This window comes from Callospermophilus lateralis, chromosome 18 (assembly GCF_048772815.1).
Source record: "Callospermophilus lateralis isolate mCalLat2 chromosome 18, mCalLat2.hap1, whole genome shotgun sequence".
Classification (NCBI taxonomy): domain Eukaryota; kingdom Metazoa; phylum Chordata; class Mammalia; order Rodentia; family Sciuridae; genus Callospermophilus; species Callospermophilus lateralis.
Genome location: NC_135322.1, coordinates 5,569,510 through 5,594,472, shown reverse-complemented (window position 1 = coordinate 5,594,472; position 24,963 = coordinate 5,569,510). Strand labels below are relative to the sequence as shown.

At 50.8% G+C, this 24,963-nt stretch overlaps 2 protein-coding genes across 2 annotated transcripts; both read left to right on the top strand.

Moving 5' to 3' along the window:
- The first annotated feature begins 1,097 nt into the window (after window positions 1-1,097).
- LOC143384283 (SIGLEC family-like protein 1) lies at window positions 1,098-11,264 on the top strand. Its single transcript, XM_076839324.2, has 5 exons — window positions 1,098-1,137; window positions 2,241-2,522; window positions 2,659-2,764; window positions 4,372-4,525; window positions 11,196-11,264. Exons 1-5 carry the CDS (start codon window positions 1,098-1,100, stop codon window positions 11,262-11,264), a joined length of 651 nt encoding a protein of 216 aa, XP_076695439.2.
- Window positions 11,265-14,053: 2,789 nt separating this feature from the next.
- Window positions 14,054-18,307, top strand: LOC143384282 (SIGLEC family-like protein 1). The gene is made up of 5 exons (XM_077105895.1): window positions 14,054-14,225; window positions 14,650-14,931; window positions 15,068-15,170; window positions 16,203-16,321; window positions 18,114-18,307. Exons 1-5 carry the CDS (start codon window positions 14,054-14,056, stop codon window positions 18,305-18,307), a joined length of 870 nt encoding a protein of 289 aa, XP_076962010.1.
- Window positions 18,308-24,963: the final 6,656 nt, after the last annotated feature.

Here is a 24,963-nt window from a genome sequence, read left to right as displayed (position 1 = left end):
AATTGCTGTGTAGTATCTTGTTTATTTTTCCATTCTATTTGTAATGATATTTGAATTGCTTAACTTTGGGCTTTTATAAATACTGTTGCTACAAACATTTTTTCACTTGTCTTCGGTGTTTATATGCAAACATTGTTATTGATTATATATCTAGGAGTAGAACACAAGGTCATAGAGTATATGTATCTTCTCCTTTGATAAATAATGTGGTTTTCTAATTCATATTCTCACCAATGGTGTATGAAAGTTCAGCATTATACATCTTTGCCAACCCTTGATATTGTCAGTCTTAAAATTCTCAACTGGATATGCACTTAAATCTTAATGATACTGAAAATTTATGTATATAGAATACCGCTTATCAAAACTTGGGATGCAGCTAAAGCTGTGATCAGCCAGAATAGAAAACCAAATTAAACATAAAGTAGTAGTAGTCAGGGAAAAACAAGTGAGATAAACTCATTCCCCTCTTTGGTATTGCTTTTTCTTCTATATTTCTTTCTCTATTAGCTTGAAAACTTTATATTTCTTTTAGTAGATAGCCTGGGTCTTACAATATGTGGACTGAAGATGGACAGTTTTTTGGACAATGCAAGGACCACAGAAATCCCACTCAGGCACCAACGCGAATGCAACCTTCTCTCCCTTCCACAGCCACCGTCTCTCCTCTGGCCACCTGGTCTGCAGACATTCACCATCCAGGCCATTTCTCCTGTGGTGCCAATGGAACTGTCCAAACATCCGACCCTTCTGACCCTGTCCCTCCCTGTCGCACAGGCCTTCCACGGATCCCATTAGTTTTAAGAGAGAACTTAAAGAACCCAGGGGAATGGGGAAGGGGAGTGAAAGACAAGGGAAGAGACAGGAGACATGGCACTGGGGCTACACATGGCAGAGTGTCCCAGCTGTCCTGGCTGCTCCTGAGATCTCGTCCTATATAATTCCTGCTTCTCCAGGTGAACAGGCCCTCGGGATGACCAAGGAGACAGACGTCCCTGCCTTGCCAAGACACATCTGATTCCCTCCACCACATCCTCTTGCCGCTACCCATCACCTCGTCCCTTCCGGCATAGGGAAGGGTTCTCCTGTGCCTGAGAATGTCCCCACTGCTCCGGGGGCTGCCACAGCTAGAGCCAAGTAAGTGAGATGAGAAGCACGCTGGGCAGTCTAGGGAGCCAGGGGAGGGGCAGGCTACGGTGGTGAGAAGACAGAGGAGGTGAGGGACTAGGCACCAAACAACCAATGCGGATTAGTGTCTCAGCTGGGCCAGGGCGTGGTGTTGAAGGTGAGGATGGTGTGGGGGCTCATTCAGGCAGGCTGGAGACAGTGAGCACAAGGAGCTGATTCGGGTGTTACAGGGAGCCCTGAGGTTAGTCGGTTCTCAGCATCTTCGTATCCCCTTGGGCACTCTTTCTAGGTGGTAAAGACAGTGCAGAGGGCAGCAGGGGACGGGGTGTGCACTGGAACCCTCTGAAAACTCCCCCTGGCCACAATGACCCAGATGAAAAGTCAGAGATCAAGGGATAATGCTCCCTTTCCTCTAGCAATTTCAAACATCAATGAAAACACACATAAAAGTGTAAAGACTTGTTCCTCATTATTGCAGTCCTTGTGAATCCAAGATGTTTAGCACATGGTCAACGTGTCGTACCTATTCTATGGAGAGTGGGGGCATTTCAAACCTTCTTACCCACAAAGTGCCACAGCAATCTTGGCTTCAGGTGGAGGCTCCATGGGAGGCCACCAGGGACTGGGAAGAAGGAAACAGAAAGGTGTTCTACTTGTCAAATGGGTAAATACTTTATCACGCACTGAGCTAGAAGCTCTACAGATTCACTCTCAGATAATAACGAGATAGTTTTGGTTACTGCCCCAATTCACCAGCCTAGAAGCATCAAAGAGAAGGGAAGCGATTTGCCCGACAGCAGCCAGACACAGATTGATCACAGAGCCTAAGGCGGAAGCTGGGGTGTGAGGAGCGAAGCAGAGGAGCTCAGGCTGGTGTCTAACCTGGGGAACGGGGATCGGAGGCAAGGCAGGAACTCAGAAAATCACTCCCCATCATCCCAAGGCCGAGCACCCCAGGGGTGGGGGGTAATGGGGTACTGGTTTGTGAGGCCTAGATCCTGTGGGGTTCTAGAAAGTCTACCTGAAGCTCCCTGTTAGTCATGAATAAAGACGGGGTCCTGGGGGGAGCAGGGAAGTCGGGTGCTTTGCTGACTCCCACTCCCTCTCCACAGCACCCGCCAGGCTGCTCAACTCCTCTTGCTCCTTGGAGAAGACGCTGCAGTGCAGCTGCTCCTTCCACGGGATCCCCACGCCCTCTGTGCAGTGGTGGGTGGGTGGTGTCCCTGTGGGTGTGAACAGCGTGGATGGCGGCCTCCAGGTGACTTCCACCACGCTTGGTCCCTGGGCCAACAGCACCATCAACCTGGCCAAGGAGCCAGAAATGGGCACAAGCCTTCTCTGTGAGGGCAAGAACCAAAAGGGAACCCATGCTGTGAGCATTCTACTGGTGTCAGGTGAGTGGAGGACCCGGTGACTAGGTGAGGACAGTAGTGAGCAGGGTGGGGCTGGGGAGCTGGTGGGGGGAGCAGTTTGGGCTCTGAATCTGAGGTCTTGGGAGGGAAACCTTCCTCACGTGCTCTCTCCTTCCAGGAAGGAGTCCTTTGGCTCCCCAGATCTTTCTGAAAGGGCTGCTCCAGGGTGTTGTCTATGGATCTATGGCAGTCACATTGCTCTTCCTCTGCCTCCTCCCCTTCATGTGAGTATGCCTTAGTCCATTTTCTGCTGCTGTAACAAAATACCTGAGACAAGGGAATGTACAAAGAAAAGATGTTTAGTTGGTTCACAGTTCTGTCTTAAGAGCATGGCATGTGTCTGCTCAGCTTCTGGTAAGGGCCTTTTTGCTACATCATAAGATGGCAGAGGGTACTCCTTGGTGAGACAGAGCAAGGGTGCTAGCTCAGGTCTCTTTTCCTCTTTGTAAAAGTCACTAATGTCATCATGGGGGTCCCACCCTCATGACATCATCTAACCTTAATTTCCTCCCAAAGGCCCCAGCTCCAAATACCATTAACATGTGAATTGAGGGACTAGGTCTCTAACACAGAGACTTTTGGGGGCACACAGCAGATGCCAGTACTGTGGTTAAATTCTCCCTACTACCAGCTACCTACCTACCTGCTACCCTGCATACTCTAGCTCTGGTACCAGCACAGAGAGGGCAAAGTCAATGAGCTCAGGGTCTGAAAAGGGTCATTACAGAGACACCAGGGCTACACCATGCCATAAAACACACCCACAGGACGCAGTTTTCAATGCATTTTACAAAAGATAAGTCTGGGAAAGAAGTGGTGGCCCTGGAGAAGCCAACAGAGAGACCACAAGGTACTGACAGAGCTAGGTGTGGTGGCACACACCTAGAACCCCAGCTACTCGGGATATTGAAGCAGAAGGACTACAAGTTTGAGGCCAGCCTAGGAAAATTGGTGAGATCTTCTCTCAAAATAAAAGGGCTGGGGCTGTAGCTCAGTGGTACAGTGTTTGCCAAGCATGCATAAGGCTCGGGGTTCAATCCCCAGTACTACAAAATAGGCATTGTCTGAAATGAGCCTGGAAGACCAAGTACCCATTTTGGTGGAAAGTAGTATATAGAAGCCCAGCAGCACACTGAGGCATTTCTCAGTGTCTGTGTGAAGTCAGGTACCTTGAGAGTGACAGGTAATGGTTAAAAGTGGGTTGGAAAAGGTCCTTTGTGTTATTTCATAAAGACCCTTGAAACTTTGCTGAAAATACAGGCTAGAAGCCCAGAGTAAGGCAGAGTTGCTGGAGGTCAGGCCAGAGGTTTGGGCATCAGGGCCTCTGGCTGCTTGGATGCTAGATGCCTTGGACTGAATATTTGTTTGGGAGCCATGAGAGGCTGCTAAGCTGGGAACGGAAGCATAACCTTGGGATGGGACAGATCAGACAGCAAGAGCCCGGAGGCCAGAGCAGGCAGATGGTGCCTCATCTCTCAGGAAAGAGCCAAGCCTGTGCAGAGGCAAGTGTCGAGAGGCAGCAAGAGCAGTGGGATTGGGAATGACTGGCCATCAGAGGAGTGGAGGAAAAGGAGTGAGTGGCGGGGAAAACTGATGAGCTATTTTGAAGTATAGTCAGCTGGACTAGTGATCTCTTTACAATGTACAGGATATCCCCATTATATAGGGTATGAAACCAATTCCCAGCGAGGTTGTGTGGCTTCTCATAGATAATACAGCAAGCTGGTAGTGTTGTTGGGGCTCTAAACCAGAACCTATGATCAAGACCAGAGTCCATTTTGGGATGCAGAGAGGTAGAGAGCCAGAACTGATCAGAAGCTCATTTCCTTAGAGTGAAGCATATCAGAAAGAAGAATGCAAAGAAAACTGCAAAGATCAAAGCACAAAAGAACCCTGAAGTCAGTAGGCCAGAACCCAAGATGTCTCCAAAGAAGGCTGAACCAGGGAAATCCATAACCACCCCATCTTCTGAGAACCAGATTTTGGTAGGTACCCATTGTGTCTGGAATCCAGTCTATGAATATAAGGTAATTAAGACTCAAAGAGAGCCAGGTGCAGTAGCACATACCTGTATTCTCAGCAACTCGGAGGCCGAGGCAGGAGGATTACAAGACCAGCCTGAGCACTAAGCAAGACTTTGTTTCAAAATAAAATTTAAAAAGGGCTAGAGATATAGCTTGGTTGGTAGAGAACCACTGGGTTTAATCCTCTGTACTGCAAAAATAAAAATAAAAGTCCTACAGGAAGAAGTTAATACAGGGCTTGAGAAGAATCTCCCCTACTCAGCATTGATATATAAACATAGAATGTGCTTGCAGATCATTTTATAGGTGGTGAAGTTAAGGCCCCAGAGAGCCTTATGAAAGATGAAAATTAAGAGACATAATTTAAAGAGTAATCAGGATTGCAACAAACACACATGCACGCACGCACACACCCAGCACACTGAATCTCCACTGGGAAGAGAATTGGGGACCCCTAGCAATGGTTCTAGCATCAGAGTGGAAACCAAAGGTTGGCCTCTGGGTGTTTAGCAAGCAGTGTTCAGCACCTTGTAGATGCCACAGGCCCAAGACAGCCTGAAGTGCTTGGAGGCCAGGCCACACCTCGGTTACTCGTTCATTCATACTTCACTCCCATCTTCTGCAGCACTTGAAAGGGAAAGTGCTGGAAGGTGCTAGACATCTATTGTTTACCATATCTTACAGTCTAAGACCAGAAATCCTCTGCCACTCTCCAAGCACCCTATGTGAAAATTTGGTGTCCCTTTATAGATTATATCTATTAAATACTACCAATGTTTCCTATCAAATCTCCTAATCTCTGCGCTGTACAATGCTGGTGTCTCACCCAGGTCTTGCCCTCAGTGAGCAAACAGGATGGTAGAAAAGGCACCTTCACACACACACAAAAAAATCCAGAGGAGGGAAAGACCAAACCTATCTAAGAATGTCAAACAAGATGTCCCAGAGGATCTGGGGAATAGTTTGGTGACACCTGGTAAAGGGGGGTGCACAGGGGCAGGACCAGAGGAAGAAGACAGGCCGCAGGTTCCAATCATGGGATTATGAGCAAAAATTAAGCCAACACCTGATCCATGTTGCTTACCTCTGTACTCAAAGAGCTGTCCTTTTAAGATTTGGATACTCACCTCTAGGCTTGTTCCAATACCCTTCTTTCTTTGCCTGACTGTTCCATAGCTCCTTCCAGGAAAAGCAAGCTAAACTGCAGACAGTGAAGGCTGTGAAAACTCCGTGACACCCGGAGTCCCTAGTATCCACGGAATTACAAAAGTCCACAAAACCCACTGAGTCCCTAGAAAGCATGGAGTTGATAATAAATTCAGAGCCATCAGAATCTCCACAGCTCACTAATTCCTCTCAACCCCCACCTATCCCTTGTGCTGGTTCTCCATGGATCGAGGTTTACTCTTAAACCTGGTCTCAGAACCATTGTTGATAAATTGTGATTTGTTTTTTGGTTAGCTCCATTCTGTGATGGTGTCACAAGAAGGAAAAATACATGTGAAATGATGAGACAGCTCCATCAGGAAGGTGTTTTGATCCTCTATGGTGGGACAAGAGATATATGTACAAGAACACCAGGTATCTTTGTATCAAATCCCAACCTCAATGCTTAGTGACTGTATGCCTTTGGACAAGACCTCTCATCCCCCTTGGAACTTCAGTATCTTTACATGACATCCACCTGGGTGAGCAAAAATCACGAGCATGAGCAAAATAGTATCCAGAGATGAGAATGGAGAAGACACCACAATGGGCCTGAATGCCAGGACCTGGCACTGGAGCTTGATCTCATAGGGCGTTATTCTGACTCTGAGAATGCAGTTCCATGGGAGGAAGGTCTTCGTCTGTCTTGTTTTCTAGCTGTATTGCCAGTACCTATAATTGTGCTTAAAATATAAGAATCTCTCAAAATTCTTGTCAAATAATTACATGAATTAACAAGTGAATTACAAAGCATTGTTAAGGTTTGAAACAAGGAAGTGGGATGATCAGATATGGAAACAGATCCTGAAACACAGAGATGGAGATAAGAGAGAGGCAAAGAGAGTCCTCGGGAGATTATTGCAAAATTTCTTGGCCAAGCTGAAAAGTAGGCAAGCAAGGAGTGAGAACAGGATTCTGGCATTAGGATGTACTATGGCTATGCACTGTTCCCTTCAGAATGAAAGACAACCCCGCCTTCTGGATCCAGATGTCAGTAGTTTTCAGTAATTGAAGGAGGATCATCTCTTCCCTATGAGTGAACAGTGGTCTTGCAGCACCAGTGAGAGGCATCTTGTACTCAGAGTAGATGCTTTTATAACTCCCACATGTACAAGCAGCTGTCACATGCAGTTCACATGCTCCACAGAAGTATAAGCACCCAGTTTGTGCAAGATAATGGCCACGTCCCCATGGAATTGTGGTCTGCATGAATATACCATGAAGACATACACACAAATTTATAGTGTAAAACATTGAGCCAGACATGGTAGTGCACACCTGCAACTTGGGAGGCTGAGGCAGAAGGATCTCAAGTTTGAGGTCAATCTCAGCAACTTAACCAGACTGTCTCAAAATTTAAAAGGGCAAGTGAGAGAGAGCTGAGAATAGAGCCCAGTGGTAGAGTATCCTTGGATTCCATCCCCAGTACCAATAAATGAAATATTGATAAGTGCTAGGAAAGAAAAGGACAATACTATGAGAAACTACAGGAGAGGAAACTTGTTTAGATTGCAGTATCAGAGAAGGCTTCTCAGAGAGAGAAGCAGTTGTGTTGATCCTGAATTATTTTATTAGGAACTAGCCAGAGGGAACAGCAGATGCTAGCCTGAGATGGGGGAGGTTTGGTGAGTTCAAAAGCCCAGGGCAGGCTCATGTGACTGGAGCTCAGAGGAGCAGAACTTACAGGGACTCCAGCACCCTGGTGAGTTTAGCCTCATTCCTGGGGGGTTGTTTCCTCTCTTGCTTTGTAATTTTGGAAAATGGGTTCATATCCAGAGTGACTATCTATACGAATCTTGCCTAGCAGAAATCTTCAGTTATGATCCTCTTTAAAGGTTTGACGTTTGCTTCTACTAAAGAAACATAATCTGCTTGAGACAAACAAGAGGACAAGGCTGGGGAGAGGAAGCGTGGTAGGCGTGGAAAGCGAGAGGAGAATGAGATCAAGTGAGTGGGAGAGAGGACCGGGTCTCAGCTGGGGCTCGGTCAGGGCTGGGCTGGGCAGGGGAATGGAGAACAGGGCTTCCTCACGTGCCTCGGCTTGTTGGCAGCGGGGGCCTGGGCTGCAGGACAGGAAACAAGGGGATGGACAGAGTGCCTTCTGATTGGTCCTGAGGGTGAAGCGCTGGACTCCAGTTCCTTGGTTGACGGCTTTCCATCAGTCCCTCACCCGCTTGCCCACTGGGTCGAGGGAGCAGGGTCCTTTAACAACTCATTGGCCAGGGCTGGCAAGGGTCTAGAACCATCTGGACCACTGGGCGCCAGCTGGACCACAGAGGAGCCTGTCGAGAGCGCTGGCTCCCGCGGAGGAGACCAGAGCGTTCCCCGTGGCCCGGCCCCGCCCCATCCCAGCGGTCCCTGCGCTTCGCCGGCCCTGATTGGCTCTGCACAGCGCGCGCATGCCCGTTGGATGCCCGTGGGCGGGGCTTAGCGGGCTGGTATGGCCGGATGACCTCCAGGCGCGAGGCTGGTGGCGCTCCGCGGGACTCTCAGACAGTCTGACAAGCTGATCTGCTGATCAGTTAGCCTTCCGCGACCTTGGTCCCTTGCCCTGTGTGACAAGGACATTGACACAGTTACTCCGCGTGCCGGTTCATTGGGCTGAGTCCTTAAATCCTGGACCAGTCTGTCCCTCTGGAAAGTAGTTTCTCCAGGCAGGGTCGCTGTAACTGTCACCTGGGCTTTCAGCCCAGCTGCGGAAGACAGGAAATAGCCAGGGGGAGACCCCAGGCAGGGCCAGGCTGGAGCGCTCGTACCGGCCAGGAGGTAAAGTTGGAAAAGGAAACGAGTGTGTAGGGGAGGGGAGGGAAGCCGGCCCAGGGAGCTTCAGCCCTGGGGAAGGAAGAGATAGAAGAGATCAGACTGTTGGGTCTGCAGGACGGTCGCAGGCTCTGCAGAGAAACGCTCCAGTTTACAGATGAGGAACGGGAGAAGGGAAGGACTTGCCGGAGCTATCCACCGAGTCACTGGCAAAGCCCCAGCTGGAACCAGCCCAGCCTCTTCCCAGCCTTCAATTTGAGGTTTTAAATTAGAGGAAAAGGAAAGAATTGGACAGTGAAAAAACTTGAAAAGCGGAAGTTGGGTTTGAAACGGCTGATCCTCTGGAAGCCTGGGGCACGCCCTTGCTGAGAGAAGGAGGAAGTTGGTTCCCTGACCAAAGCATCACTGGAAAGAGTCAAATGCCTGTAGTGACCAGACAGGGTAGAGTGAAGGATGATGGACACTTGGTTATTCAGTGCTTACGTTTACATCCGTGAACTCATTTAATCTTCCCAGTGATTCTACAGGTTGGGTACTGTTATAATCTACCAGTTACCGGTGAGGAAACCCAGGCCTAGAGAGGGGACATAACTTGCTCACAGTCACACAGCTGGCAAGTGCTGGAACTAGGCTTACACTCAGGCAGGCTGACTCCAGAGCCACAGTCTTCACCACTGTGCTTTGTACACCTCCCAGGAGTGGGGAGGATGGGAGAACATGCCATTCCTGTCATTCTAAAAGAAAGATGGCAACACAGTATTGGCAGGGGGTTATAAAATACCAAGAGGTACCATGTAGAAAAACAGTAGCTTGAAGGACAGGAGATGACATAGAAATATAGTGTTACAAAGGATTTTTGTTGTTGTTGTTGAGAAGGAGGTTACCAGGGATTGAACCCAGGTGTGCTCCACCCCTGAGCCACATCCCCAGCCTTTTTTAAATTATTTTTTATTTTGAGACAGGGTCTCACCAAGTTTTTGCTTACAGCCATGTTGGGTTGCTGAGGCTGGCTTTGAACTTGTGATCTTCCTGTCTCAGCCTCCCAAGCTACTGGGATTTCAGGCATGTGCCACTGAACCTGGCTAAAGTTTTTTCACTATATGTGAGATAGTGTATTATTTGAAGATAGATGGTGCTAACGATTTGAAGAGATATATTATATTCCTTTAGCAACCACTTAAAATTATCAAAAGATACAACCAAAAGGCCAATAGTGAAATACAATACTGTCTTAATCCAGTACTAGACAAGAAGAGAGAAAAGGATGAAGAGCAGATGGGACAAATAGAAAACAACTAGGAAGATAGCACATTTCAAGGCAACCGTGTCAATAATTGTACGAACTATGAGTAATGTAAGCATTCCAAATGAAAAGCATAGTTTTCTGATATTCATAATTTCTGACTTCTTTTTTTCTTGGTCAGTTTATTCAAGGTTTATCAATTTTATTGGATGTTTTTCAAAAAATGAATGTGAGTTTTATGTGCCAACTTGACTGGGCTAAGAGATGTCTAATTCCTGGTAAAATATTTCTGGGGGTGACTGTGTGGGTATTTCCAGAAGAGACTGATGCTTGAATTGGTGGACTGACTAAAGAAGACCCCCCCATGAGCTGTTTAGGTGGACTTCATTCAATCCTCTGAGGGTGGGAATAGAACAAGGAGGCAGGAGAAAGTAAACATCCTCTCTTCTTGAGTTGGGCACATCCACCTTCTCCTGCCTGTGTTGGAGCTCCTGGTTCTTGGGCCTTTGAACTCAGATTGGATCCCACCCCTGGCTTTCCTCATTTTTCAGCTTGTAGAGGCAGATCCTGTGACTTGGAGGCTTTCCAAATCACATAATTGGCAAAAATTTAAAATATTTTTCTAATTTCCCTTGTGTTATGGATTAAATTATGTGTCTAAGAAAAGATAGATTCCTCTCCCAAGTAAAATTTCAATAAATTTAAGAAATTCCAAAAGAGAAGAAAAGATATACTGCTGGGTGTAGTAGCTCAGAAGGCCGAGGCAGGAGGATCTCACGTTCAAACTCAGCCTCAGCAGCTTAGCAAGGTTGTAAGCACTTTTGTTCCCAGCTTATAAAGAACATTTTTCTCCAGCAAATATTTAGTAAGACCCTGTCTCTAAATATAAAGATATATTTTAAAAGGGCCAGGGATGTGGCTCAGTGGTTAAATGCCCTGGGTTCAATCTTGATACAAAAGAAAAAAAAAATGATAAGGAAAGAAAAGAAAAAAGTTCTAAGAATGTACCTCAGTGGTAAAGCTCCCTGGGTTCAATCCAAATAAACATTCCCAAAATAAACAAATAAATAAATAGACTTTTCAGAGCTCTAGCCAACTTCCACTTGTGCAGTATTGATCACAGCTGTGTCACATGGCCACCAGTAGCTACAAGGAAAACTGGGAGAGCATCCATGATCCCTGGTCTCCTAGTAGTAGCTGGAAATGTCCATCAGGTCAGCCAGAAAGCAGTGCTGGACACAAGGAACAGCTGAAGCTCAAACTCGGCCATCCCAGGCCCAGGCCAGTGCTCTTTACAAGCCGGGAACAAATATTTATTGGACAAGAACCTGTCTTAGCAGATCTATAACGTAGGCCTTTCCCCAAAGGAGCCCACTCTTGGGTGGATTCCCTTGATAGTTATTTCACCCATTTTCCTACTAGAGTGACAGCCAGATGAAGGGGCATGGGGATAGCCTAGAGGATGGTGTAGCAACTCCACCAGGCCATTAGGGCACCAGGTTCCCTGTGTGGGTGTCACTGCATCCTCGCACCTCTGGTTTCAACCTCGTGGTGGCCCGATGGCTGTCCCACCTCCAGCATCACACCCATATTTCAGGAAAAGGGAGAAGAAAGCAACAAGGAAGAAGTAGTGCCAACATCAGAACAAGTGAAATCTCCAGCAGGGAGCCTCCTGGGTTTGGTATTTTACGTAAAAACGTCTTTCACAATCCTTGCTTGATAATCTAGCAGGAGAGTGCAATGGAGCCGCAGACAGCATGTGATTTAGGAAAGCGGAGATGTCAGGTACGGTGCTACTGTCACCTGAGCCATCACCAAGGAGGACAACCCATCAGAATTCTGTTTTGTTTGGATCATTTTCATAAGACATGGAATGATTTCTAATGTTTTTGGAGTCTCTTAAGACCATTTTATTTAAATTGTTCTTCCAAGGGCAGATTTGTATTAACAAAGACTGGAAGCTGTCAGTAATAGTCATGAATATTCATACCAAACTGCATATTGCAGAGGAGAACATAAATGATACCCTAATAAATGTTCTCTGTTTTGCAGAGTATCAAATCCAATTCCTTGAGCCATTTTATAACACCCAACAAAATCTGTTGATTTATTGCTGCAGGGAAAGGAATGTCTCCTTCAACTCTTTCTGAGACTAGTTTACTTTATTGTGAAAACTTAGTTGTTTTTTTTTGAACCAGCTCTGGAATTTTATTAGCTAATATTCCAGGCAAAGAACAGGGTTTCAAAGCTCAATCTTTATGGCATAAAGGGAGGAGGATGAATAGGTGTTTATTTGCTGATAATAATTTTATAGCATTTGTCTTCCACCTGGTTCACTGGCCAGAGCTGTCACATTTACACTCTTAGGCATAAAGGAGACAGAAAAACAGAGGGTTTTGTTTGTTTGTTTCAAACTTGGGATTTGATTGCCTGAACAAATCTGAAATAAGGACCCCAGGAGGCTGGGTATCAGGTGAGTCACCCTCAGGACTGCTTGAAACACTGCCTTAGAAGAGGCCTCAGAAGCTGATGAGCCTCTGGGGTCCAGGTTGTGGGGATCCAGAGAGGAATTTCCAGCAGGAAGTTACCCTTGACCTGGGCTTAGAGGGAGGTGGGATTCAAAGTAGAAAGAAGAAAGAGTCATAAAAGGCAGTGGCCCAAGCCAACACAGAGAGGTAGGAATGTGTGGCGTATGTGTAGAAAGGACGCATTTTCCTCTTTGGCTTGGAAAGGATGATAGAGGCATAGGGACAGCCTGGAGGATGGTGTAGCAACTCCACAAGGCCATTAGGGCACCAGGCTCCCTGTGTGGGTGTCAACCACAGCCGGCTCCACCCCGCTCCACCGGGAGGATGGGTACAAACCCTGCTCTCTAGATGCACAGGGCAGATACTGAGGACCTGAGGTAGGTCTCTCTCACAAGTTAGATCCCTCCCTACATGTTTTACATGTTAGACTTTCTTCTGTATTGATGGAAGTCAAGAATATACCAGTGAGACTCGGGAGCTTGAGGCAGGAGGATTGCAGATTCAAGGCCAGCCTCAGCACCTTAGCAAAGGCCCTAAGCAACTATGCAAGACCTTGTCTCTAAATAAAATACAAAAAGGGGTTGGGGATGTGGCTCAGTGGCAAAGCGCTCCTGGATTCAATCCCTGGTACCAAATATATATATATATGTATGTGTGTGTATATATACACACACACACACACACACACACATCAGTGAATGAGTGTGTGCTATAATCCCCCGTGGGAATTTCCCAAAGAATCCCCAGGCATTCCATGATGGTAAGCTACTGGCTCAATGAAAACATCAGCTTCTCTGCGGCTGCAGATGAACCCAGTGCCACCACTGCTGGTGATGCCAGGGACGGAGTCCCCCATTGGAAGGAGTCCTGAGGAACAAGACTGGGCCCTGCAGTCCGTGATATACTCAAAAGAATGGCGTGGCTGCTTGTTCTACACAGATCTAAGAGAACAAAGTAGTGCTGTCCCTGAGGGATGATGCTGAACTCCGAGTGTCAGGTGACCTTCAGTCTCTTGCATTAAGTGCTTTGCAAAGAAGGCAATCCAGAGGGGGTTCTGGTAATTGTGTCACTTTTACTTCACCAGGTACTTTATAAAACCTTGAATATTAAATTTTTACATGAACAATACCGTTAGATAAATGCGGCTGTTACTTTATTTTTCAGAATAGAAATGGCAAAGAGAAGGGAAGTGACTTTCCCAGCAACTTCCAGCTTGTAAGATAAAGAGGGGGACATGATCACAGACCAGGCAGGAAGGGGCAGAGCCTGAGGAGGAGTGGGGTGGTGGGAGGAGACCCAGAGGAGCTAGCACTAGGGACTCAGTCTGAGGACAGTCGAGGGACCAGGCAAAGCAGGTTCTCAGGTTCTCAACCTCAGTCTCGAAAGTGCAGAGGTCAGGTTCCAGCTCTGCCTCCTACGTGAGCCTCTGAAGTGCACTCACCCTTGCCACGAGGTGTGCCCTCTCTGTGCACAGAAAGGAAGTCTGGGTGTGAAAGTCCACGCCAAGTTCACAATCCCAGGTTCCATGATGATGTTGGGAGGGTGGCAGCGGGGAGGGGTTCCAGATGGAAACACTGCAGCAGTGCAGTGTCCCCCAGGGTCTCTTGACCCCAAGTGTGGACTCCCTCCCTCTCCTTCAGACCCGACCCAGAACCAGACCTCTACATCCCAGGATTCCTGCGGCAAGGGAGATGACCTTGACCTGCACCATCCAGACACCCACAAAGAGACCAGTTCCTGGAAGGAGCCACCATGTCCTCCAATACTGCTGTCTCCAGCAATGACTCCTCCTCCTCCTTCTCCTCTTTCTCTGGGCTGCACCTCACCCTGAAGCCCGAGGACCATGGCACCATCATTGGGCGTCACTTGAACTTCCCCCTAGAGAACTCGACTAGAAGTAGCCTGGCCAAGTTCCAAGCGGTCTGTGAGTGCTGGGGACATGGGAAAATGGTGACCCCAAGAGAAAGTCCTGGGTCCTTGATTGCAACAGTCACATCTCCCCTACCCTCTGGGCCCAAGAGGTCAGGGTTAAGAGCAGAGCCCGAGTTTGGGGCAGATGATGGGGAGCCTCTCTGCGGCCACCCCCACTCTGAGATTCTGAAACTCCTTGAAAAGAACAACTAAGGGCTGGAGTTGTGGCTCAGTGGTAGAGCGCTCACCTAGCACCTGTGAGGCACTGGGTTCCATCCTCAGCACCACATAAAAAATAAATAAAGATACTGTATCCACCTAAAAATTAAAAAATAAATATTTTTTTAAAAAAAGAAAATAACAACTAAGGGGAGAGCTGGGTCCTGGGGGGAGCAGGGAAGTCGGGTGCTTTGCTGACTCCCACTCCCTCTCCACAGCACCCGCCAGGCTGCTCAACTCCTCTTGCTCCTTGGAGAAGAAGCTGCAGTGCAGCTGCTCCTTCCACGGGATCCCCACGCCCTCTGTGCAGTGGTGGGTGGGCGGTGTCCCTGTGGGTGTGAACAGCGTGGATGGCGGCCTCCAGGTGACTTGCACCACGCTTGGCCCCTGGGCCAACAGCACCATCAGCCTCAGGGGGGATCCAGAAATAGTCAGGAGGCTGCACTGTGCGGGCAGGAATCCGTATGGAATCCACACTTCCAGCATCTTCCTGATACCAGGTGAGTGTGCTGGGGCCTGTGAACCCCACCACAGTGAAGACACCTCAGGACCAGGACGGGATGGGCCCAGGGTGGGAGGAGAGAGCCCAGACCTCAAAGCCCTAGGAGAAAACCAGCCCTCGCTTCCCCATCGCAGGTAAGAGCTCCGTTTCTAGCGTGTTCCTGCGAGGGCTGGTCCAGGGCACGGTGTACGGGGCCATGGCGTCCGCGCTGCTCCTCTTCTGCCTTGTCCTCCTTGCGTGAGTACCAGAGTTCAAGGGCATCGCCAGCCTGCCCACTGCACGCTGCCTTTACTTATTTCCCTCCCCGTACTTTCTTTCATTTTGTCTGTCTCCCTTCTCGAAAGGGACTGCATGTCCTTGACCCTTGTGCTTGATCTGCATTGAAGGCTGCAAATCGCCCTCTAAGCACCACTTTAACTGCACCTCATGGATGTGGATATAAATTGCTTATATTCTCATTCGGTTAGGATATTTCTAATTTCCATGATAATTTTTTGACCCACGGGCTTTTGTAGATACCAATATTTTCTAACGATCTTTTTGTTTCTAGCTTAAATTCAATAAGATGAGAAAATATACTATGTATTACTTCAATTTCTTATTTTCTTTGTAGCACAATTTTTGTTTAGTTTTTAATACACATTCCATGTGGGCTTAAAAAGAATATGTTACTCTACATTTATTGAATTATCCATGATTTGTAGATAAAGGATTCATCCATGATCATCATTTATCTTTGATATGTCTATGATTCGTTAATTAAAATCCATCCAGTGAGAGGCGAAGGGGCCCATCCACGCCCGCACACCACCCAACTTTCACAGAGACAGGAAGCCCCTTGTACGACACGCAGACTTCTACCCATAATATCAAGATAAACAAGAATGTGTAAAATAAAAAGTCCCCAGACAAAGCTGCACACATAGCGACAGGGTGGTAAGCTATGGACAAGCAGGGTGGGGGCGCCTGGCTGAAGGGTCGGGTGCCACAGGAGGCCTGGAGCTGAGGAGGTGCAGGGCCATCTCTAAGGCCAGGTGGGGCACAGACTGGAGGTCGCAGCCAGGAAAGAGGCTGGGAGAGGGTGCAGACCTAGAGAGCAGGGGTTTGTGTCTGTCCGCTGGGGTGAAGCAGGGCAGTGCTGATCACAGAGGGAGCAAGAGGAAGGGCCTGTTCTTCGGGCTGAGCTCCCTGTGGGAATAGTGGGGGAGGCGGGGACTGCAGTGGGGGCAGGACTGAGCCCAGCACTCACCCAAGGGCTCACTGCCTTAGGATGAAGGTGCTTCGGTGGAGGGCCAAAGAAGCCCTGGCCCTCAGGAGACCAGAGTTGCTGGGGCAGCCAGAAGCATCCAACGTATTGGAAGCTGCAACCCCACAGGCCTGGGCTGGAGGTAAGTCCCTGTGCCAGGCTGAGCTCAGCCACCAACTTGCGGGGCTGCAGGCCAGGGCCACACCGGCCCAGCAGAACCACCAGGGGGCACTTCTTAGGGACCCGTTCCTACCCAGCCCCCACACAGCACCCTTGCGCTGGCAGCAAGCTCTCCAACTCCTTCCCAGTGTGACGGCTGGCACGAGGGGCTGCGCTTGCTCACTGTGCATGCCAAGGTCCCTCAGAGCAGGGGAGCCCTGTGCTGCCCCTGATGAGAACCCTCCTCAGGGCATCAGGCCCAGCCCCCAGCCCTTGGGGAAGGCCCTGGGGACGCAGGACAGTGAAGACTCGCAGCGGGGCTTCATTACTCTGCTGGGGCTGCCACAATAGAGCAGCACAGACTGGGAGCCTTCAAACACCGCAATGAACTTTCTCAGATTCTGGAGACTAGAACTGGAGATCAAGGTGTGGGCAGGGCCTGCGGATGCCCGGCTCCTCCCTGCGTCCTCACAGGGCCTTCCCCTGTGTGTCTGTGTCCTGACCTCGTCTTACAGCGCACATAGGATTAAGACCCACCCACCTGACCCCACTTTAGCGTGATTACCTGTGTAAATCTGTCTCCCCTAATACAGTGGCACAGTGAGGTGCTGGGGGTTAGGACTTCAAAAGAGAAGCCAGTTCCACCCACAGGAGAGGATTAAAGGGGCTGAATGGATCCCAGCCTGTGTAAGGGCCAGGGAGGGCAGGAGGCTTGCCCAAGGCAGAGGGACAGAGCACATGCTTCCCCCACAGCCCAAGGCTCTGGCAGGAGAAGGCAGAGCGTGTGTTGTGAACTAGAGGATCACCACGCGTTGGTGCCACCAGTGCCGTCCAGCCTGTGCAGACTGCAGGGCAGGAGCAGACTCCAGCCCGAGCTCCAGGCCTGGGGCCCGGCTGCCTGGCTCTCACCAGTTGCTGGACAAACCTCCTCTCCCCGACCCCCACCTGCCAGACCCTGGGCGGGGACACAGAGGAGTCAGAGCCAAGTCCTGCCCATTTGGAACTCCAGGTCCTCACAGCCCTGGAACTTCCTGGGGGCTGGGGCTGGCCTGCGGAGGGAGGGCTTGGCAGTGTACCTGAGCTGTGCAGACTCGCAGGGAGGTGACAGCATTCCCCCACAGCAGGGACTCAGAGCGCCCGGGCAAGGGCAGGACAGACCATCCCGAGAAATGAGCCAGCTGGCCCTGGTGTACCAGATCACCTGCTGGCTACTCTTAGCAACACTCCTGAACACAGTACCATCAGCTGCGGCCCCAGGGTCATGTGAGCCCTGGACCTGTGCACCCTGCGTATCTCCTCATTTGTGTCCCTTCACCATGTCTCCCTGCTTCTCCTCGCCCCTGGTAACCACTGTTTTATTTTCCATTTCTGTGTTGGACATTGTTGTTTTAGATCCTACAGATGAGTGAAATCATGCAGTATTTGCCTTTTGGTGTCTGGCTTCACTTAAGAGTGTTTCCCCAGGTTCATCCAGGACAAATGGCCAGGTCCCTCTCTTTTAAAGGCTGTGTAGTATTCCAGTGTGTGTGTGTGTGTGTGTGTGTGTGTGTGTGTGTGTGTGTCCCTTCTTTCTGTCTCTTTCCGTTTCTTACTCTTCCCTCCCCTCCTGCATTTGCTCATTTCCCACCTGACCCCAGGTGCCACACTACACAGGGCACTGCAGGGACCCGGCCCAGATGGGCCAACACCCCCCAGACCAGGACAGACTTACCACGTCGGGATGCAGGTGGGACCATGCATGTGTCAGAGGACATCTGTGTTGCCCTCTAGACCAGGTCACTTCCGGCTCCTGGAGAAGCTCTGTGGGACAAAGAGGAGAGCCGAGTCCCCAGGGAGCAGCTCCTGCTCTCATCAGCGGTCAGTTGAGGGGACAGGTAAAAGCCCAGGAGATGGTGATGGACAGCCCCGGGCAGCCCGTGCTTCAGAAGGCGGTGGGAGCGACCGTGGAGGAGGCGCTGGCCGGGACTGAGCATGCTCCCAGCCCCGCACACCTTCGCCCACTTCCCCAGCAGCCCTTGCACCTGGCCAGGTTAGCAGACCCACATTACAGAGGAGGAAATGGAGGCCCAGAGGGGGCAAGAAGCCACCCAAGGGAAGCACCCAAAGTTCCCAGTGGGCCCCATCCTTACCCACGAGGAAGCTGCAGTACAGAAAGCAGAGGGTCCCTCCCAGGGCCTCAGCCTGAGGGGCGAAGGCAGATGGTCTCCTGCCCTCTCCTGCCCTCTCCTGCCTGCTCCAGGGCCACACCCATCGGGGTTGCCCCGACAGAGACAGGGCTCCACCTCCAGGGCCCGGCCAGGCTGCGCCTCCCACCCCACCCCTAAGTCCATTCACCTGCACCCTGCTTGGTTGGAGGATGGCCATGGGCAAGGCTGCCACCATCTCCTGGGAGGGGACACCACCCCCCAGTAGGTCACGGCAAAGAGTATGCACCTGTGGTCAGCCACGGGGATGTTGGAGCCAGGCCGCGTGTTAGGATCCCAGTCTTGGCGCTGAGCACGGGTCCCTTACCCAGCCTGCATCACGGCCAGGTGAAGAGTGCCTGGTCACTCGGCAGCCAGCTGGGCGGCGTGGGCACCATGCAGCAGCCCTTGTCTCCCGAGCCCTCTGTCCACACCAGCCACATGCTGGGCATGTTCCATGGCTGCTCCCATTTGTATCTGTCCAGGCTCCACCAGCAGAACAGCTCCAGCAGCAGACCCACCCTGAGATCCTCGGCAGAGATGGGCTCCCGTGATGGGGACGGTTGGCAAGGCAGGTGCCGGAATCCGTGCTTCCCCAAAACTCCTGTGTTGAAATCTGACCCCTGGGTTTGGGGAGGTGATTAGGTCATGAAGACTGAACCTTCACAAATGGGACAGATTCTCTTAAAAGACAGAGTCCTCCGTCTGCCACATGAGGACGTGGTGGTATAAACACACCATCTGTGAACCAGACGCAGCCCTCACCAGACACCAAATCTGCTGGCACCTCAGTCTTGGACTTCCCAGTCTCCAGAACTGTGAGAAAGAAACCTCTGTTCCTTATAAGCCTCCCAGTCTGTGGTGTTTTATTACAGCACCTGAGCTGACTAAGACAGCAAGTCGGAAGTCTGCAGGGAGGTGACTCAGGCAGCAGCTGGAGCTGTGGGCCCAAGCAGAATCTCCTGCTCCTGGGGAACCTCCGCTCTGCTCTTGCGACCTGTCAGCTGATGGAATCAGTCTCGCCTACGCCGTCACGACAATCTTCACTTACAGTCACCAGATTAGAACCACAACGGCCACCGAGGGAACTGCGTGAGAGGCATGTGTTAGTTTGTTTGACTGTAGCCATCAGCTCGCCTGTAAATGTGCCTGAGAACGTCACGTTGGGCACCGTGAACATGAACGGTAAAGTCAGTTGATTAGAAACGTTGGTCACTTCTATAAATACCTTTGGGGCCACACCTCTTCCAGTGTTTGATCAAACAACTGGGGACCCCTGCTGAGCCAGGCCAGCACCCACCACTGACCACCACACCGCTGGATCCTCACAGCCCGGGAGCTGGCCCCAGGGTTACCCCATCCTGTGGGGAAGGACGAGACTGAGAGGGGTAAGGAGCTGGGCTGATGGAACCCCCATCCACCCTGTGGATGACGACATTCAGCGAGTGACTTCAGCTGCCAGCACCAGGGGCAGGGCACAGAAACGGAGAGTGTGTCCCTGTGTGTCTGTCATGCCTGATCTTGTCCCAGAGGGGGGGATCTTTGAGGCTGAGGGGCATTTGGTCAATGAGCAGGCTCCTATCCTTCAAGAACACTTTGTGCCTACTCTGTGCCCAGCCCTGAGGACAGAGCCCCAGGGAGGCGGACTGGCCCCTGCCCTCGGGGAGTCCCTGAGGGAAGACTCGGCACAGGTAGAAATTATAACAGACATCAGGGACCGGAGGGCCAGAGAGAGGGGTGGAGAAGAGAGGGGTCCTTGCCCAGCCTGGCTGGCCGCGGAAGGGCTCTGTGTGGAGGTGACAGGGAGTGAGAGGAGGGTCCCGGCAGGGGACCAGGTGAGAGAGACCCAGGGCAGCCAGAGCTGACGCAGCCAGCCGGAGAGTCTCTGGAGGGAGGCCGGGTTCCCAGGACACTCTGAGGCCCGCCAAGGACTCACCAGTACATGAAGCCCGACTCCTCTTCAGTCCCCTCCCAGGAGGCAACACCGTCCTTGGTGCCCTGTGCTCCCTTCCCGAGGCCGTCCCCAGCTGGGAGCTCTGCCCTCACGGGGCGGGGAGAAAGGCTGCTGCCTGGGAGGCCGAGGCTGCTGCTGGCACCTGCAACACACGGGACACTCCGGCACCAGGGACCGTCAGCCTGGGGTGGGGGGCACGGTGCCGGTGCCGAGGTGGAGCGGCCCTGGCTAGGGCTGACGCACACACAGGCCCATGGTGTGCTGCTGCACCTCCAGACTCATCACGCAGTGTCATGTGCTCAGCGTCCTCAGAACAAGCCCTCGAACCCGCCCCAGATCAGTGTCCTTTGGACGTGGTTTGTCCCGCGGGGGGTTCATGTGCCAGAAGCCCAGTCCCCAGTGTGGCTCTACTGACAGGTGGCGGGACGGTCACACGTGGAGCCTAGTGGGGGGTGTGATGGAATGACTGTGGTGGCACCACCTTCAGGAGGGACTAATGTGGGTCTCCAAGAGAGTGGTTAGGTCTCCCGTGGGGCTGGGTTGGTTCTCAGGAGACTGGGTTCTTTAAAAGAGTGGCCCCTCCTTGGTCTCTTGCTCACTCTTTGGCCATGTGGGTTTCCTCAAATATGCTCCCTCCATGTGATGCCATCTGCCATGTTGGTCCCAGAGGGGTGTCAGAAATCGTGCTGTTTGGACTGTCACGCCGTCAGAATCATGAGCCAAATAAACCTCTTTCTTTATACCTTACCCAGCATGGGGCATTTTGTTATAGCCACACAAGTGGACCAGGACCCCCAGCGCATGGAAGCAGCCTTCTTGGTGATGGGCGTTCAGGCAGACCGTCCTCCCTGAGCACAAGGGACAACCCTAAGCTGCTGATCCTTGTCTGTCGCCTTTGGGCAGGCATGAGATAACTCTGCAGGAGAAAACTCGGGGCGTGGACTTTCCAGGTCATAGAACAGTTCCATCACTTTCATGGATCAGGCCAAATTGCCCTCCACAGAAAGGGAGCCGACGTCATTCCTGTCAATAACTGGCAGTGCCAATCTCCTGTGAAACCAGGCTCCTTTTATTGCCTGTACAATAGATGAAGAAATAGTATCTGTGGCCATTAAGGTTCTTTACTTTGCTTATTTGCTGTGAAATTGAGCATCTTTCACACTCTTGCGCCTTCCAAGCATTGTCACTTGGGCTTCCGGCCGCCACCCAGACCCTATGAAACCCTAGCACAAAGGAGCACACTCAGTGAGCAACAGCGGAGCCACTAATGGCGCCTTGCAGTGGTATTTCTTAAACAGACTTTCTAATAGGGCACCACGTACAGGTGTGTGCGGGGTCACAGACACAGACGGTCCCCAATCTAAAAGGGGTCACTTCACAATAAACCCGTGGTGAGTTGAAAATACCATAAATTGAAAATGCAGTCCACACACCAACTGAGCCTCCAGCTGAACTGCACAGTGCACGGCAGGGATGCCGGTTGCTCACCCTGGGGACCCCAGGGCTGATGGGGAAGTGGCCCTATGGGCATGTGACAGTCCCATGCAGCCTGTGGCCAGTCCAGGAGAAGGTCAGATTCCAAACTCAAAGCACAGTTGCTCCTGAATCAAAAAACAGTAAGTTGAGCCGCCCTAAGTCAGGGTCTCTCTGCCCAAGGGATGGGAAGGCTCCCAGCTTCCAGCAACAGGAGGGAGGGTCCTTGTCAGGTTCTGCTGAGTCCTGGAGGAACAGGGGGAGAAATGGCGTAGCTGCCACCTGCAGAGCATGCCGACCACGAAGAGGGGCTGCCTGAGGATGTCGCGGCCTCCACTGTCGGAACCGAACCAAGGTGGGGCGGCGGCCCAGGGGTGTACTCTCCAGCCACCCACCAGCCTTCTGTCCGTGCCTCCCTTTGTCCAAGCTGACCTGGAGGATGAAGGGCAAGGGAGCTTGCAGATGTGGTCAAGGTCACCCCTGGGCATGGAGCAGGCAAACAGGATGGGGAGGGATGTGGTGTGCTGGCCTGAGTAAGGGTTCCCAAGGACATCAGGTCGGAACCCTGGAGCCTAGCAAGTTTATAAGACGTGATGACATGAATTAAAAAAAAAATTAAAATGTGATGAAGATAAGGATTTTGAGATGAGATTATCCTAGATTATCCTATAAATGCAATCCCAAGTGTCCTTCTGGGAGGCAGAGGGAAATTTGAGCAGAGACAGAAGACAGAAGGCCATGTCAATACACCCAGAAACTAGGCAGATCTGGCAGGAAGCCAAGGCACAGGGCAGGCACCAGAAATGGAAGGCAGGAAATGGATTCTCCCCTTAATGCCTCTGAGGGAGTATGGCCCTGTTGACACTTGATCGTGGATTCTGACCTCCAGAATTGCAAGAGAAAAAAAATGTGAGTTTTTTTTTTTTTTTAATTTTTTGGTGGGGAGTTGTAAATGCTTTTCTTTCTTTCTTTCTTCCTTTTTTTCTTTCTTGTGCTGAGGATCGAACCCATTGCCTCACACATATTAGGCAAGCGCTCTGCCACTGAGCTAAAGCCCTAACCCCATGTGAGTTGTTTTGAGCCACCAAATATGTGATAATTTGTTACAGCAGCCACAGGAACTAATACACATGGGAGCGGGCATGTGGACTAGAGACAGCCCAGTGGCAAGCCCTCACAGCCCTCACCCTGAGCCAGGTGCTGAGCGAAATGCTTTCCATGCATGAGGCAACTTGCTTACTTCCCAGGGCAACTCTGTTGGGCCACAGCTACCATCTCCAGTGAGGGCTGAACCTCAGCCTAGGGAAGGAGGCCCCTTTTCCAGGGTAGCTCCTTTGAGTACCCTCCCTGAGTCTTAGGCCATCCTTTTGAGTTCTTCTTTACCCCTCTATAGAGGACCACCTGTTACTGTCACTATTTCCTTAAACTTTCTGTGTTCAATTTAGAACACTTGGCAGGGCAAATTGCTATTCTTTCTGTGCCTCAAAAACACTGGGCTTGGGCTGGGGATGTGGCTCAAGCAGTAGCGCACTCGCCTGGCATGCGTGCGGCCCAGGTTCGATCCTCAACACCACGTACAAACAAAGATGTTGTGTCCACCGAAAACTAAAGAATAAATATTAAAAAAAACAACAACAACAACAACAAAAACACTGGGCTTATTAACACCTCCACTTCACAGAGTTGCCCTGAGGTCTTCTGGGTTGCCAGGCCAGCGCTGATCCACAGGTGCTGGCCCCAAGAAGACCCTCCACAGCGCAGGCAGGCTGAGGCCAGGAGACTCGAGCTGGGACAGACTGGGAAACCATCTAAAGGGAAGCCACTGAAACCTGATGGAGTTGAGCACCGCTGAATGTCCCCTGTACCTGTCTCCAGCCACCTCAAGACAGGAGCACAAAGCTGCCCACATAAAAGTCAAACCACAGAATCCCTCTGGCTCCTTCTGCTGCAAAGGAAATCTATTGAAAGTCTGCAGCTCCATTTTTGCCAAGCAGGCAATAAAGGGTAGCTATGAAGCTGAGAGGCAATAATAAAGCGGTATTGAAGATTAAGCATGCCTAATTTGAAAATCTGAAACTCAAAATGCTCCAATGGAATCCAAAGCTCTTTGAGTCCTGACAGAACACTCCTAAAACTCTGGATTGGGGAGCATTTCCTATTTCAAACTTTCAGATTAGGGATGTTCAACCAGTAGACTGTACGCAAATATTCCAAAATCCGAAACACTATGGTCCTAAGCATTTGGGAGAAGGGAAACTCAGGCCTGGGAGGGTGGGGTCACTTGGGAAGGACAGAGGCAGGGACAAATACACAGGACAAGCCAGTGAGACTCTTAAGTCCCAGAGAGTGTTCAACAGGACAGAGGAGGGAAAGGATGCTTCAGGCTGCAGGGACACTTGGGGACAGCAGGAACAGAGTGCTCTGGATCACTCTAGGGAACACAAGCAGTCTGCAGTGATGGAGAGAGGGGTGAGGGTGGGCAGGAAGCTGACCTCTGTGGTCCTGAGCTCCTCACCTCTGTCCTGGGCTGTCTTTCCCATCGCCCCATATTGATTCCTGCCTCTTACTAAGTGTCTGCCCTGCCCTGAGCCATCTGCCGTGTTAACAGCCCACTGAATGCTCTTATGGCCTATGAAGACGTCTGGTGACCCAACTCCCAGTTCTCAAAGTACAACTACTTTGACTCTCACTGTCTAGATTAGGAAACTAAGGCCCAGAAGGGCAGTGCTACCTGTCCACAGACAGCCAAGGAGCCAGGGTCTGGACTCAAGCCCAGGCCATGTGGCTCTGCACGCTCTGGTCTGTCCTTCACCATCTGTCTTTGGAGAGACCTTCTTCAGGGGCCCCAGGCTGGTCACAATGAGAAGGTGCCTGGCGCCCTCAGGGGGTGCCCACAAAGACCAAGTGGGAAGGGGAAGAAGGGACTAACTACGGGTCCTGAGCCACCAGCTGCCCCAGCAGCTCTCATCCTTCTCTACAACCTTGGGAAAGCAAAGTTATTCCACTTGCAGTTGA

Excerpts from the sequence above, each read along its gene's own strand:
- LOC143384283 (XM_076839324.2), top strand. The coding sequence starts at position 1,098 with ATGTCCCCACTGCTCCGGGGGCTGCCACAGCTAGAGCCAA. Across the intron at positions 2,765-4,371 it reads CTCTGCCTCCTCCCCTTCAT|AGTGAAGCATATCAGAAAGA; the intron begins GTGAGTATGCCT and ends TCATTTCCTTAG. Across the intron at positions 4,526-11,195 it reads CTTCTGAGAACCAGATTTTG|AGTGACAGCCAGATGAAGGG; the intron begins GTAGGTACCCAT and ends TTTTCCTACTAG.
- LOC143384282 (XM_077105895.1), top strand. The coding sequence starts at position 14,054 with ATGTCCTCCAATACTGCTGTCTCCAGCAATGACTCCTCCTCCTCCTTC. Across the intron at positions 14,226-14,649 it reads GGCCAAGTTCCAAGCGGTCT|CACCCGCCAGGCTGCTCAAC; the intron begins GTGAGTGCTGGG and ends CCCTCTCCACAG. Across the intron at positions 16,322-18,113 it reads CCCACAGGCCTGGGCTGGAG|GTCACTTCCGGCTCCTGGAG; the intron begins GTAAGTCCCTGT and ends CCTCTAGACCAG.